Source organism: Botryllus schlosseri, chromosome 16 (genome assembly GCF_051294905.1).
Source record: "Botryllus schlosseri isolate E-star chromosome 16, Bs_hap1, whole genome shotgun sequence".
In the NCBI taxonomy this organism is placed as follows: Eukaryota; Metazoa; Chordata; class Ascidiacea; order Stolidobranchia; family Styelidae; genus Botryllus; species Botryllus schlosseri.
In genome coordinates, this window is record NC_137251.1 from 8,454,417 (window position 1) to 8,470,675 (window position 16,259).

Sequence of the window (16,259 nt, forward strand, 5' to 3'; positions counted from 1 at the left end):
TAATGTGCGACGATTTACTGAAAATGTGACTGGACCCTGGATCTGCCAATGCGTCGGAATTGATATTTTAGTCATCAACATCTCAAGCGTCGCAGCCAGAATTGTAATTTTTGATTGGCATTGCAAGTTCACAATCTGAGCTATTCATTTTCGATAGTATAATAGGACATTACCTCGCGGGCCACGCAAAACCCTCTCGCGGGCCACATTTGCGGGCCACCCCTGATATAGACAGGACTATTCGATTATTTCAGAGCCGGAGCCGGAGCCGGAGCAGTGGTTATAATGCGGCTCCGGAGCTGGAGCCGGAGCTAATGTATGATAGAAGAGAGCTCCGGAGCCGGAGCTGGAGCAGTCTAAATTTACGGCTGCTCCAAAGCCCTGACTAGTACCGGTAATGATAATCTGCTAAACTCTTACTAGAAGACCTAGGCATCAAATCACAACAAAAAAATCGTTGGGATGCTGATAATTTTATATTAGGTTGCTAATTAGAGTTAATGATTGTTTTAAACTTTATAAACATAACTTACGTCGAACGGTTCAAATTTTTTGTCCAGCTTGTAAAAAGCCAGTTCCCGTTCCAGTTGCAACTGACTCGCCTGGGCACGTTGCAACTCCTTTGCTTTCTTTTTCAGCTAGAAACAACAAGAACAATAAAAAGCATTCCGACTTGCCAAGCGACATAGATTAGTTGAACAAATATCTACGGGATTTAGATAAAGTCCGAAGCATACTTGGGCCACTCCCACGCAAATAAATTGACCAAGGTAAAGTAAGATGTGACTACTATTGTCCAACACGGCACATGAATATAATAGTTCAACATTGTGTGAATAGAAATCCGGGAATCAATGAACAGTTACAGTAGCTAAGGACGATAACATTCATGACTTTGGGCAAGCAAACGTGCTGGTAGCATAGTTTTGTATGACCAACTCGCTTATAATACAGACTAAAAATGTGATGTCAGACACGCCAAGATGAGTTCATAATAGGAGTGTAAAGGACTTCAGATTTTCAAAACTAATGGAACATTAAAATACACATAACTCTCGAGATTCCATTTCAAAATCAAAGCCACAATGAATTCTGGAGCACACCAATACCAAGAAGTATCCACGGATTGCTTTACAGACAAAATGTTTATTCAGTGTATAAGAGGTGGGCTCAGTTTATTATCCATTTATGATTCCTGTGTCTATTTACCTAGACCACAAGTGGTTAAACAAAATACCTTTGGCATTGTCACATTATATGTGGCCAGCGCGTGTACTTGAGGCACATATTTGATAAAATAGCTTGGGTTGAAAATGTTGTAGAAGAAAGAATATTACTTATCCGTGTTAGTGGTTAAGAAACAAAACCAATAATAAAATTGGATTGATATTACAATGTCAATATTAAAATTTCAAAAACCATTGGTATCGATCAAATTCTAAGACTTTAGTAATTATTGAAAACATATTATTCAGTAAGCTAGGTCTATAACAGAAAACTCAACTATTAGTCGAACACGCTCAGAAATTGAAGATCACTGGCCTGTAACTAAATTCGCACTAATGAAACAAACACATAATGCTTCACATCAAGATGATGCTTTAAATCCATTCTTTCTGGCAACGTGTGTCAAAGCAGACGTACGCTTCAACCACAACTACACAGGCACTTACAAGCTCATCCTTCGTATCCAACTCAATTTTCATTTCCTCCCTGATTTCTTCGTGTTTATCTTCTCTTTCGGTCAACTCCCTTTCTCTGACATTCAGCATTTCCAAGTGGTCCAAAGATTCGTCATGCTTTTCCTTGTGACAGAAAAATTTAAAGTCGTGAATCCGACATTCATTTGGAACAAACACTATTGACAAGTCAAACTACTAGGTCTACTACATTTCGTGTTTGGAAAAAGGCATATTCCAAATGCGATCTATGTGTAATTGCCCTGAATGGGATATTTATTAACTTCATTGATAACTTTTCACCGACAAACATATGGAAACAGATCAATCGTATCCCAGTATTGCAAATGAAAAGATTTTTGTCACTCCAAAACAAGAAATACCACAGATTACCGGGATAATATCTACCTTCAAATCTTTCAGGTCAGTAGTTGTCTTCCCAAGTTCCGCGGACAAACGATCAATTTCCTCTGCAATGGTAAATTAATTATGACACACGCAGTAGGCCTATACGAGAATAGTAAACAAAGTCCATTGGAAAATGATTAAGTTGATGTAATGAGACTACTGTTCAACCAATATATCCTATCGGCCTATCGCAGTTACGTTACTGACCTTGAGCAAACCTATTCTTGGCGGCTGACCGCTCGTTCAACGTGATATTTTGTGCATCAAGCTGTTCCAGTGTCCTCAAATGAAACACGATGTACGCTCGATGATGTGACAGATCGCAAAGCGGATTGCCGGCGATTGTCAATGACTGCAGATCATGGAAGTTACGTAGTTTCACAACTTCGGATAACTGTAGAGAAAAGTGTTGCACCAGAATTGAAACGATAAGATCGCTTGGATGAAGATTCTAAAAAACGTAGGCTCGGGTCAAACCCATACTACGATTACAAATGCTCAGAATGAGATCAACTAACACATCAGAAAAATTTATGAGAAGCAATTAAAACCAAATTGAGTTGCAAAAAACATTTAAAGTGATAATTTCTATGTAGGCTAATTGAGCAGTCTGCTACTTCAAATCTCCGGAAAACAATGCTAAAAGTAAAGTGTGTTTGCTGAAACAAAATTCAAACTTTCTGAATATCTTACAAGTCCTCATTAACGATAAAAAATACCAGGAGAATGTCAGAAGTATTTCTTTGCAGTGAAGTATTTGCAATTATTATGATTGGTGGATCATAAAATCTGAACTTACAGACTCTTAAAGGTTCTGCTCACGTCTTAATTCAAATGACCCCAATCTCAAATGAGGTAATTTACGTATTCTGTCATTTCAGTCTGTGATACGATATGGTATAATCAACTTTACAAAGAGGTTTATTTTAGTGTTATAAAATATATAATAAATTGATGACACGAACCGATGATATTTTGTTATTAGCAAGCTTCAATGTACGCAGTGCTCTCAGTTTCTTCACAAACCACATGGGAACAGTTTCAATAAAGTTTCCGCTGAGATTCAATAATTGGAGGCTTGTTAACGACTCCAGTCCTTCAATTTTGCTAAAAAAAGACAGAGTATTACATCACCAATATACTATAAGACAAACAAGAAAGCAAGGTATCCTCACCTAATTTGGTTGTTGGCAAAGTTCAAGTCTCGTAACCGAGTCAGATGTTCAATGCGCTCAATTTTCATGATAATATTGCCGCTGAAATTCAACGACGTCAGATTTTTGCAGTCTTCGAGATTTTCAATGTACTGAAAACATGGACAGATTTGAGATATCAGAATTGTTTCAAAAAGTACATTGAAACTTGAGCCCACATCATTATTATACATATCATGGATACTATCATACCTGTAATGTAGCAATAGTATTAGGAAATATAGATCAGGCCATAACTCAATGCCCACACAGTTTAATACCATAAAGGAATCATTCAAGTCAAGTTTCACACAAGAACCATAGACAGAACAGATAGATGGATGGGTGGATTTTACTTCATTTCATTAGCAAAAGCGATAATTTCTGGGATAGACCGGGGGGGCATTCAATCTCATAACAAAGTCCCCAACTGAAATAGGTGAACATTTTGCAAGATCCGTACCGTATATCCAATGTTGAATTAAAGCCGAAGAAATACTGTGTAATTATTTTGCCAATCATTCCATGATACCACAACAGTAAAGAAACATCATTGAGCTCGTGGAGTCGTGGGAATTACAAACACATGAAGATAATGGTTTCCCGACATTTCAAGATGCGCCACGATGAAAAATAACAATTCAGCATGCGGCATGTGCTAACAAGTGACTTTATAACCCCAAAACAAATACTGACCCTAACCGCAACCCTATCCCAACCCCAATTTGAACATTGACCCTTATGATTATTTGACGCATAGTAAAGCATATGGTATTCTGCTGCATGCTCATATGTTACGGATAGAAAATAACAAATGAAATGAGAGAATATATAGGCCTATAGATTATAGACCAGGGGTCACCAACCCGGTGCCCGCGGGCACCAGGTAGCCCGCGAGGACTAGATGAGTAGCCCGCGAGCCCGTCCTAAAAAAGGTGGAATAGCAGCATTTACTATTCGTCAGATTATTACCAGTGATGTTTTGAATATATAGATTGATTGATTCAGCTATTCTTGTTTCAAATACACTAACATGTAACTTACATATATAAACACTTAAAAATATCCTCAATAACCATTAGTAATATATAGATGTATGTGATAGAATCACCAGCAGAAATTGAAGATAGCCTACGCCGCATTGCCTATACAGGCGACATGACGGAATGCCATTCACGGTCTTCTCGAAATGGCGGGGGGTTCCGTTATGATAGCTCGATGTCCAGGACAATACCAAAGTAGTAAACAATATTACTATTCGGAGTTAGATGGCCGTGAAGTACTAGCAGATTTTGAATATCTGTATACCCATTACGTATTGCATCTTTTGACACAGCTTGTTTCTGTTACACTCAACGCAGTTTAGTATACCAGGTTTCTAACTTTATGTAATCGTTGCTGCTGTCCGATATAATGAAATCTTGTCATTTCTGGATGCTGAACAGTTGAAGATTGAAATTATAACACTGCAAAATGACCACCACCTCAGTCTGCAGCAAACGTTTGGTGCCTTGTTGACACGGTAAAGTACAGTGGTGTATGCGCAGCAGCTATGAAGGTTGCAAGCGTCTATGGTTCAACTTATCGTTGTGAATCAGCCTTTTCGGACATGAACTTCATCAAAAACAAACACAAAACACGCTTAATCAATGCACATCTGGAACACTCACTCAGAATTGCAGTGTCAATTAAGTTGCATACCAGAGTACAGCGCACTAGTTGATATCATACAATGCCAGGCTTCCCACTGACTGCTATAGAAACAGATAACATGATGTCCAGTCCTGCCCAGTGCTATGAATATCAAAGCGGAAATACAGTGTGGTGCGGGTAAACGGCGGGAGTAAATAGTAGCCCGCCGCTTCAATCATTACGCAAAAGTAGCCCTCGGTTGCAAAAAGGATGGTGACCCCTGTTATAGACCATTACTGGCATACAGTCATTTATTGGAAGTGCAGGGATTTGGACAATTGCCGTTCCTGAAGTATTAAAGTAGCCTAACCAAACATCGTAGGTCTTGCTATTCTATCGTCCCGAATCCTGAGGCTGTGGGTCTCAATCTACAGATTACAGCAATAGAAGAGCTCTCTCGGAGATGCCATTACATTACAACATGATTATGTTTGAATTATGGCAATGGAGCGGTGACATAGGTGGGCATGGGTTTATTAATGATTACGTAACAACAATGACATACCCGAATCTTTTTCTCTCCAGCTAGGTTGAAGTTCAGAGTCCTGATTTGGTCCAACTGTTCATTCCCCTTCGATAGCTTCTTGATCATATCATGCGTGATATACCTGACCAAGTTACGGCCAGATCCGCCATCTTAATACAAACAATTTGTCAACGTGTAAAAACCTGCCTCCAGCTGCAATATCTCAAGACAACATGGGATATCAAAAGCTCTAAATAACAGCATGCTCATTTACATTCAGTCATAAATTCATGGTCATCGGTAGGCTAATAAGACTAACGATATAGGATACCTGAGCCTACAGATAAATCATGATTTCCCCTGATCGGACTGACGTGTGGGCTACGACTTCCAACCCTGATCGGCGATACACTGGACGGACGAGATCTGAACATCAAGACAGGATTAAATTTATTTAAATAATATGCTAGTCAGTGGGATTTCCCTGTACCTGAGTGGGGTCGATGCTCGGCTCCTCGGCTTCGGGGGAGGCTTTGACCTATTTGGAGAGGGTATTCGGGATGTTCCGGGTACAGAAGAAGCACGCGGTGTTATGGCTAAGCTTGGCGTGTATAGGGTGGCGTCATCGGCACTGTTGCCACGTGTATGTTTTGGACTGCTCATTGGATATTTATTGTACCGCTCTCGTGGGAATAAACTTGTTCATGTGCACATCGCAGCAATCATCATAATCATATAGTATGCAATACGCATCCCACTTTCAGGTAAAATTAAATAATACTTGTACCCTGCAAAAAGGAAGTGGCCTATCAATACTAACATTACATGCATATACCCTTCGGCCTTCCTAACATTAATTATCTCAATTATTATCCAATAAAATTTCTTTCCATTTTTTTCCCACTTCATTCTGTACTTATTTATTTGCAATGGCAAAATAAATTCTTTCCCTTAATAGCATGATGAATATTTGATGTACAATTGTACACAGTACATGTTTAAAATGTAACTATCAAAAATTAATTTGTCTGTCCTGATCCTGGATGATTTGTAACCATCTACCTCACAGTAAAACACCCGCATATGACAAACTTATTCTCGATTTCGGTAAAATTTAATATCACATCTTTATTGTCCATCATATGCCTTAATCCCTATATTTTTGTGGAATGCAAGTCATTACATAAAGGTATATACGAAGTACCCTCAACTTAAAATAATCTCCTACATTTCTAACGAATATAAAGCTCTTATAATGTGGGCTGATTAGAATAATATTTTTACGAAAGTCCCCTGACAACATCGGGCCCTAGGTCTGGCCCCACAAATGAGCAATCATTTGCAGTGCTCTGCGTTATTTATTCGAAATGACCCGCTTCATTGTGTGCGTTCCACACCGTTGGCATTCGCAACAACAACAAGCCATGGATGGACGGTTCCGTATCAAAATATGTTGTATCTCCGGATTTCCTGACATATTTCCGGTTACAATAAGATTTTCTACTTCTCTCGTTCAATCAAAAACGATAGATATGGTTGCTATTCCAGTGCAATACTTATTCATCAAAATCATCTGAATTCCACATAATCCTAATCTAAGCACTAATCAGGTAGTTCACAATCGCGTTTCTGAAATGCCCTTGATACTGACTTGATACTGACAATCATAAGTCAGAACACCCCAAACACCCACATACAAATGGAGTCATAAGACTATGCTGATATCTCAATACTGCAAGAGCAATTACTCTCCGATGAGTGGTTAAAGAAGTGAATGACACTGAGCAATCATAAGTGTATTCACAATACAATAATTAAAAATCTTTCAAAGGCCGTCTCGCGCAAGAGAACGCATAAACAATGCGAAAGGTGAATAGTTGATGATACGAAAGACTTCAGTAGAACTATCAATTAATTGTTGAAGGTGTTATAGGCTTTCCGATGTCAATCATTTGATTTGATTTTCAATAAATGAGCATTCACGTCAATATTATGTAGTTTCAACTGATACAAACGCAACAGTGCCATCTTTCAGGTCACTGAGAAGCTGAGAACATCACAAAAATGGAATTTTTGGCCTTCAGCAAATGCTACGCACAAGTTAAGCAGGGATATCTAAATGTCCCTGAAGTCAAGTGAAGTAAATCGATTTTCGAAGGTGACTTGAGTCAAGTCAAGTCACTCGTTTTATGGAGGTGACTCGAGTCAAGTCACAATTCAAGTAAAATTGAATTTTCGAAGGATGAGTGATCTTTTAAAGTCATTACATTTTGCTAGCTGTTTTAAAGACAGATTAATTGGTCCTTTATCCTAATCAAATAACGACTATACAGTTAAATAGCCTATACATGCGAAATGCGTTGTGTCGCACATGCACACGTAGATACTGCTAATGAAATACGTCAGTAACTGTATGTAGCCTATATAGCTACATCAGGGGTGTCAAGCATACAGCCCGCCAAATGATTTCATCCGGCCCGCGAAGCAATTCTGAGTATAGATTGAAAAATGCGTGTATTTTATCCAGCACATTTCTCGATTTCGCAGTAAAAATACTTCTAATAAATATTCTTTCAAGATAGCAAATGTCTAGTATGCATAGACCACATTATAACCACCGGACAGCGGATTGGTGACTTGTGATTTCTAGTCATCCTCGCAGGAGCAAGTCGCTGATATTGACACTCAATTCCGAGAAAGCGAAAAAGTGCATATATTGAGTTATTTACGGAAAATTGACCAAAAACTAATCCACAGAAGCGGAAACGTCAATACTAAAAACCCTGATAATTTATATGCATGTTACATGGAGTATATAATGGCTACACAGGGTCGCATTTCTTAGGGTTACCATATTTTGGAATCGGGAAAGGAGGACACGTTTCAAAATTTTCAGACTTAGAATTGTCGAGTGAAATTCGAATAAAAATTATAAATTTTCCCCACTTTGAGGTTGGTTGACTAAAAAGAGGTCAGCCTTCTGGCTCAGCTCCGGAAATAGCCGCCGAAGCGTTACTTCAGTGCTGATTTACTGTATCTCAGTCGAATTTTGTCGTATATTTAACCGAAATTCTCAATAAAGCGGACAAAATCTCAAAAAGGATGACATTTGGGCGTCCTCGGAGGACATTTTTGAAAACCCGAAAAGGAGAACAAATCCTCCTTAAGGACGTATGGTAACACTCGCATTTCTGCATTAGTTCGACGCAAAAAGTCGAGAGCTGGATCCAAATCACTCAAATTCCAACGCCCCGTTTACTGTTAAATCTTTTGTATTCAGCACAACGCATAAGCACTAAGCAGGGTTGACGCCATTGTACATAGCCATAATGTCCTATATGGTGTGGACACAAGTAAATTTCACGGCTCAGTAAAAAAGGTCTACGTCACACTTTCAATTTGGCTAAAGGCAATTTGACGGTATAATTTTCGACCGCGGCTTGCCGAGCGCGAAAAAATTTGACAAAACGGGTATCTATCGAAAGCTACCGCGGTACTGATTTCGAAATTTTATTCTGTTCGTGGCCCTGGAACCCCCCAAAATCAGCCTCGAATGTTGCATTGTAATGAAGTTTGGGATTGTGACGCAACAATATCTGGGAGCAGGTAAAGAAGTAGCGCAAACCACAAGAGTATCGACCATTGCTGCGCAACCGATTGAGCCTTCACACTCTCGTGCGCACTTGCTCCTGAGCTGCTCAGACGGCATGGTTGCCTCACAATACTGAACTCCGTTACGATACAACATTCGAGGCTGACTTTGGAGCTTCCAGGGCCACGAGCAGAATAAAATTTATAGTTTCGCAATCAGTACCGCGGTAGCTTTCGATTGATATCCATTTTTTTAAATTTAATGTTCGGCAAGCCGTCAAATTGTCTTTAGCCAAATGGAAAGTGTGACGTATAACCAATTTCACTGAGCCGTAAGATTTGCTTGTGTCCACAGTCCACATCCACACCAATGTTCCCTCTATTTTTTCACGAGTTTGCGCGTACTCACCAACTCACTGCGCGGTCTCCTATGGACAACAGTGCGTAACGACTAAAAAAGGTCATCACTTTGGCTTTTTTGTGTGCAGCTTAGATTTTCTGTGCGCAGAGACCGTGTCAGCGCTGCGCAATTGCGCACGTGCGCAGCTTAGAGGGAACATTGGTCCACTCGACACAGGACGCTATTATGCTACAACTAAAACAAAGCGCGAGGGAGCATGTAAATATTCCAATTTAAAGAATCTATGAATTTTGAGCTAGCATTTAGGAATCATTTGACTGGTGCGGCCCGCGAGTGATTTGAATATATGAATCTGGCTCGCCCCAGTTGAATTTGACAACTCTGAAGCAGGCCTACATCCTACATTCTACATTCTGTTATTATCAGCCAAAGTGGGGGATCGAATACGGAGCCTCGAGAAGCTGAAAAAAATTGATATCTTACGATACACTAACCCAGAGGTGGGCAAACTTTTTAGCTCGTGATGGGCAGCACTACCAACATAAAATTGGAATAGTAAGCCAAAATTCAATAGATTGTTATTTGATTATATAGTGACTGACAACATGGAAATAATATATTTGTATATTTAAAGCAAACCAAACATGGATTTGACGAAGACGTACACGCTTCAGAAACATCGACGAGAATTTATATATGCTGGTCGTCCTCATTGTCAAAATTAGGGATGAAAGTCCCTGTCCCGATTCAGGGATAACTAGAACTCTAGATATCCCTGTCGCGATATTATAACTAATCGCGATAATTATAACTAATTGAAAAATTGAGTCTGTGAGCAACGATCTGTTCATAGATTTGCTGCTTGTACTTTTGGTTTAATCCCAGGACACAAAATTCTGACAACATCATAACTAGGCTATATGTTAACTTTAAATACGCTTCTGCAATATATAAATATTATACATATAAATACTCCTACGCATAAAAAAGACGAATGTATCTAACACACTCGCGAATCGGTTTATCGGTGTACAGCAAGAACAGTACACAATATATTAAACTTGCTCATGTTTCCGATCTAAAATCACACATATGCGGTCCGAATTAAGTCATTGACGATTCACGTTGCGTGCTGTTAAGCATTAGAAAACTTTCAAAATACATGGACCGCGAGGTCGGGCCATCGCGCCATCAATAAAATAAAAAAATACTCTTACCAACAGTAACTTGATCTTTATACGCATTTTATCAATATTTCTACGTTTACGGAGGCTTTAGCGGGCCGAACAAAACGGTGATGGGGGCCGCATGCGGCCCGTAGTTTGCCCACCCCTGCATTAACCTAACCATCAACACATCCGTGAGAATATAAACGCATAAACTATATTCGTTCGATTTAATCATAAAAGAGGGTTGGTAAAGGTGAGCGCTGTGTAACGTAAGGACAGAACCGTCTAATAAACAGCTATACGTTGCTACTAGTCAGTGGTTCTCAAACTTTTTTAGGCACGTCTGGTAAAACATTTCGCACCTCCCTTATCGTCATATCACAAAATGCAACCTGAATGCTGGCGATCCCAACGGATAGTTTGATGGCATGGAAGGTTATACTGCTCATGAGCTAATTCTCAAAGATGAAATTCTGACTATACACAGAGCAATAACTATATATCGGGGGTTGATCGCGCGGAGCGCGAAAATTTTTTTTAGTTGACCATAGGGGGACCATACGTCCTCTTTTAAGAGGATTTGTCCTCTTTTTTGACTTTTTTAAAATGTCCTCGGAGGACGCCCTTTTGTCCTCATTTTTGCAAAGTGACTAGAGTCAAGTTAAGTCATACGAAAAAATTGACTCGAGTCCTCCCAACACTGCTAAACTGGAGGAAAAACACAGGGTTGTAATGACTCGGGTCACGATTTTATGATGACTCGACTTGAGTAGAGTCATTTTCTCAAAATACGGAAATGACTCGACTCGACTCGAGTCAATCTGTGTATTGACCAGAGTTGGTCAAAGTAGTCAATAAAGCTACTCAAGTTGAAGTAGAAGTAGCGACGCAAAAATCTACTCAAGTGCGAGTAGAAGTAGATCTTGAAAGCAGCCTAGAACTACTTCAAGTAGAAGTAGGATTGACAGACTTTAAATCTAGTCAAGTAAGTAGGCCTAAGTAGTTTGAAAACGGTCGTAATTCGTTCGCGTGGACTGTCAAAAGTCGCAAATTGACCAATGCGAAAGGCGCAGAGAGCTTGATTCATATTGATGCATCCCAGGCGGTATCAATTTTTACAGCATAATCATTCGTCCCCATCATGTGATGCAAAAGATAGTGTTGATATGGAAATGCGATACTAATCCTTTGTTTACTCGAACACCCCGTCTTAGAACATAGCATGGCCTGGTATTGGATACGGTGTTAGCACTTTGAGCGATTATAGTATACTTAATAAAAAATATATCGGATCGTAAAAATGTCATATAGTGTGGCTATATTTTCGGAAAATAGAGGCATCACTACACTTTCTTTTACTTCATCATGCATGATCTCCAGAAAGAAGAAATGAAACTAATTAGAACTTAAAGTATGATACTACACTGGGAATTGAAAGAGAAATACCAATACTACTTCCAAAATGCGGAAAATATATTTTATGTCGTTTGTCCAGAAAGTTTGAATGGTGTTCTGCTAAAACAGGTCTAACACACAAAAAAGTCAGAGTCCGGATTTTTCTAGATTAGGACAGACGGCCAGACGCTTTGAGCTGCTAGATTACGATATGATAGGTTGGGTAATTGCTAGATTGCGAAACGGTAGTTTCAACTTTCAGACGTATGGGCCATATTTACTATAATGAAATATTTCATGTGGGCGACAATGCGGCGTGAATGGAACCACATAACCCGCTATCTGAAGTATAATCACCGATACTTTCGTGAAAACATATTTGTCACTCCATATAAGTATCTTGCGCGAAGCGCGACGAAAATTCTTGTCTTTAATTAACTTTTATGAAAATTGAATGTTGATACTGCGCGAAAACAGCCCGAAAATTCGTCAGGCTAACTTTCTGATTGGAGGATTACTCTACTTCCACTTGAAAAACTGAAAATAGCGAGAATTAAGTAAGTAGATCACAAAATTTTACGAAGTAGAAGTACAAGTATCAGAAAGCAGATTTACTTGAGTAAGTATCGCAAGTAGCGGAAATCTACTTGAGTACTTCGAAAAAGTAGAAGTACTTCGTTACTGAACACCTCCGGTATAGACTCTACTTGGACTCGAGTCATTGCGCATGACTCGAACCTAGCCAAGCCATATGACTCGAGACTCAGACGGCCATGACCAACATTTCATTGTAATTTCGAAGAATAGTAAATAACCACACTATTAGGATTTCGTCTATTGGTACTGCATGGTATGCTACTTGAAAATACGACAAGAAACTGCTAAAAGTGAGGAAAATTAGCATATTTTTAATGCAAACCATTCGATATCACCACACTGTAAAAAATAAAAACCTCGATTTACCGCGAAATGTTTGGAAGCACGGTAGCCAGACATTTCGTGGTAATCTAACATTACCGTTAGTCAATGTAAATTTAACTTACACTCGTCCGGTAATCTCACTTTACACGCAAGACTGTAATGTTACAGTCACCACCGGTATATCTAATCTACATGTTCTCCTGTACATTTGCGATCGAGACTGTCATTTTACCGCCTACCTACCTACATGCTGTCCCTGTAAATCAGGATTACATACCAGCTTGTAAATTCACGTACATCCATACTTATCGCAAAGCAACCCGATGCAAAAATATCGCAACATTTTCTTCACATCCCCAAAACGACATTGGAACAAACTGTATATTCATTCATGATATCACGATGAAGTGGTTATCGACGGAAAAATATTGCTGCTGGAGGTCTAATTCTTCTTTAGGAGACATGCAGTAACACGAGTGGTCTCAAGAAAACGTGAATTAATTCCACCACCGGCCAAACTTCCAATTGTTTCTTTTTCTCATTCTCATTCCTTCTGTGTAAGTAGTATCTTGCAGTTCCACTAAAAAGAATTCATGCGTAAGTCGCTATATAAAGCAAAGTTCCTAACCTAGACAGTGGACATGACATTATAAAGACTAAGACAAATACGCTAACAAAAATATAACATGTTTTGAAGTACCGGTACTGGCACATTGTGTGATGACGGCTCCGCCTTTTACATGACATAGCAGAGATTCATGACTTTATCTGTATTGAAGCAAAAGGTTCCGTATTTAAGGTGGCATGTGTGGCAAACAAATCCAGCAGTGGATGAAAACATATCTATGCTATGGCCCGAAAATGACATTACCAAGCCAACAGTTTCAACTCCTCCGCAGCGGAGTATGTGGTCACTATATAAGTCGACAAATATCCCAAAATAGAACAGAGAATACGGCGAATGAAATATATCAATCATGAAATCTAAGTCATCGAGGGCTGGTGTGCAGAGTCAGATATTCACGGTAACAAATACTATGTAGTACTGTATTACCTTTTAAGATGCGTATTCCATTCAGCATTCCTAGGAATCTTCAACGATCGTGTCCACTTTCTTCAAGCACAACAAGCTTCGCTCCACCCTTTGCTCAAATCTCACTCATAGCCACTGGCCAGACGACCCTCGAACGATTTCGAAATAAATGGTATTCATCCGCTGACACATGACACCAATAATATTTACTGGCCACGTTATAATGTTTGATCTGGGTCGTTTTTTCCATACAGAAACATTTATCATTGCATATAGTCCCTTTTTTCATCTAATTTCGTATAAATTGATATATATTCCATGTGTTGTTCACTACTTACTGTACTTACCTAACCAGACGCTGCTTGTGATGTCACAGTTGTGCGTTGGTTGTTTACTACGAATCTCAGAAAAAGCAGTCACCTAATGTAACCTATCACAGGTCGCCTTGTCCGCCATTAACAAATGGTCAGCTGAGCATGCGGTGCTGATATTTCTAGTTTCCCCGAGCAATATTATACATCCTGAACTAATTTTTTAACTTATCAGCCTTATCCGTGACAACGAATGTAACCAGCGAGACTGGCCGTACAGCCATTGCCTTATAATATAATATGGCTACGGTGTACCACATTAGCTACGATTGTCAGTTATTTCTTGTACCCTACTAAGCTTAAATTGATACTAGGGCCAACAATTTCGGTATGACAGACCCCAGTCTCGCAAACGAGGTTCAATCAGGTCAAATCACCTCTAGAATGATATATCAGTAACATTCAATTCTACGTATACATTGGCTGCAGCGATTTTGAAGCTAATCAAGTTTGCCAATAGCCCGGTAAACTGCAGTAACGAGTAACTGTCAGTAATTTTGCGAAGAATTTCTGGTAACTTACTTTACAGCTATATTAAGGTAATATTACATATCAAAATGTAAAATGACAAGCTACGCACATTAATTGGCTGCGACCTGTAATTCGTGGTAAAATTTACAGAGATTTCCCAGTAAATCTACCAGATTTTTTACAGTGCAAAAAGAGTTATAAAAAGTGGGTTTAACACGACTTTACCTGAAACCTGAGCAGTCAACACAATAACTTGCGGACTCGGACTCGAGTCATAATACCATGTCTCAGACTCAGACTCGACCCTCTGCTCGCTGACTTGGACTCGGACTTTAATCGGTTTTGAATTGAAAATGACTCGACTTGACTCGAGTCAAAACTATAAAAAGTGACATTGACTTGTGACTCGGAAGTGACTTGGTAACAACCCTGGAAAAACATTGGTACAGATACATTTCCGGTACCGAAAAGCTTTCCATCCCGTAAATTTTCCACGGCCAATGGCCATCCAACCATCCATCCATCCAAAAAGTTGCTTCTGAAGAGATTCGGCTTACTAATCATAGAAGATATGCGTGAACTAGAAATCGCCAAGTTTATCAGTTCCACTGTGGTCACTGGCCCGAATATTTTAATGAGTTCTTTACCTCGGAATTAAAAGCGCACAAGTACAACACACGCTCGTCGACGCCGTCCAAATATCATATGGTTGATCGAAAAGATCATCGCTCTATCAAATATGCCGGACCTGACGTGTGGAACAGTATCCCACTGGCCATCTAACAGTCGACGAGCATATCCATACATTCAAGTCGAAATACAAGCAATTCTACTGAATAAATACCAGCCCACCCTCTAGATTAGTTGACCACGATCTGACTTATCGATCTCGCTTTCCGTGACATATTACCACCCCATTTTTTGTCGCTTGCTTTTTATTGTACTGTCTTCTTTTACTTTTACTGTACGTCTCCTCTTTACATCGCCTAGGCCTCGGTGTCTGATGTCAGGGTGTCTGATTCCAAAGACTACTCCAAGTCGTTTCGACAACTTTCGACCCTATACAACGCTAATTAATCAATCAACCGACAGATTATGTTGTCATCTGCCCAAGACACACACATAATGTACAATGCGATATACAAGACACACGATGCGATGTAATGAACAAATAGGGTGATGTCAAACGACCATTTGGGGTCTCTTGAACTGGCATTCACCTCGACCTAGTGCCCGATGTCACAACTTCTTCGTTGTTATATTCTTTCTTCGTCGATCCTTTTTTAAACGCTATTTCTTGCTCTTTTTCTTTCTTTAACAGTTTTTTTGGGGGCTTTTTTGTCGACGTAAGAACAACGACACGGGGGACGAGGAGCCCAGAATAACGTCCGGCCTCGGGAATCGAACCGTGCCTGCATGAATGACGCCGACGCTCTTCAGCGCTACGCTATCTCCCCCGCTACATGCCACCTTTATGGGAATCGTGGATAACTTTCCGTTAATTGTTAA

The 16,259-nt window shown here is 39.6% G+C and overlaps 1 protein-coding gene and 1 long non-coding RNA gene across 4 annotated transcripts in view; both read right to left on the bottom strand.

Annotated features, from left to right (window-relative positions):
* Positions 1-6,245, bottom strand: part of LOC145459188 (uncharacterized) — a 38,029-nt gene extending 31,784 nt beyond the window's left edge. For all 3 annotated transcript variants that reach the window (XM_080337822.1, XM_080337820.1, XM_080337821.1), the window contains exons 1-9: positions 5,929-6,245; positions 5,770-5,864; positions 5,478-5,608; positions 3,263-3,393; positions 3,053-3,194; positions 2,295-2,481; positions 2,088-2,149; positions 1,674-1,805; positions 534-638 (exon numbers count right to left, since the gene is read on the bottom strand). In XM_080337822.1, coding sequence (XP_080193948.1) covers positions 534-638; positions 1,674-1,805; positions 2,088-2,149; positions 2,295-2,481; positions 3,053-3,194; positions 3,263-3,393; positions 5,478-5,608; positions 5,770-5,864; positions 5,929-6,101 — 1,158 coding nt within the window. In that variant the 5' untranslated portion in view covers positions 6,102-6,245. The remainder of the gene's footprint in view (positions 1-533; positions 639-1,673; positions 1,806-2,087; positions 2,150-2,294; positions 2,482-3,052; positions 3,195-3,262; positions 3,394-5,477; positions 5,609-5,769; positions 5,865-5,928) is intronic.
* A 6,954-nt stretch (positions 6,246-13,199) lies between these two features.
* LOC145459206 (uncharacterized) lies at positions 13,200-14,930 on the bottom strand. Its single transcript, XR_013921307.1, has 2 exons — positions 13,930-14,930; positions 13,200-13,455 (listed from the first exon to the last, which is right to left on the bottom strand). It is a non-coding gene; the product is annotated as an uncharacterized LOC145459206 (long non-coding RNA).
* Between the last annotated feature and the right edge of the window lie 1,329 nt (positions 14,931-16,259).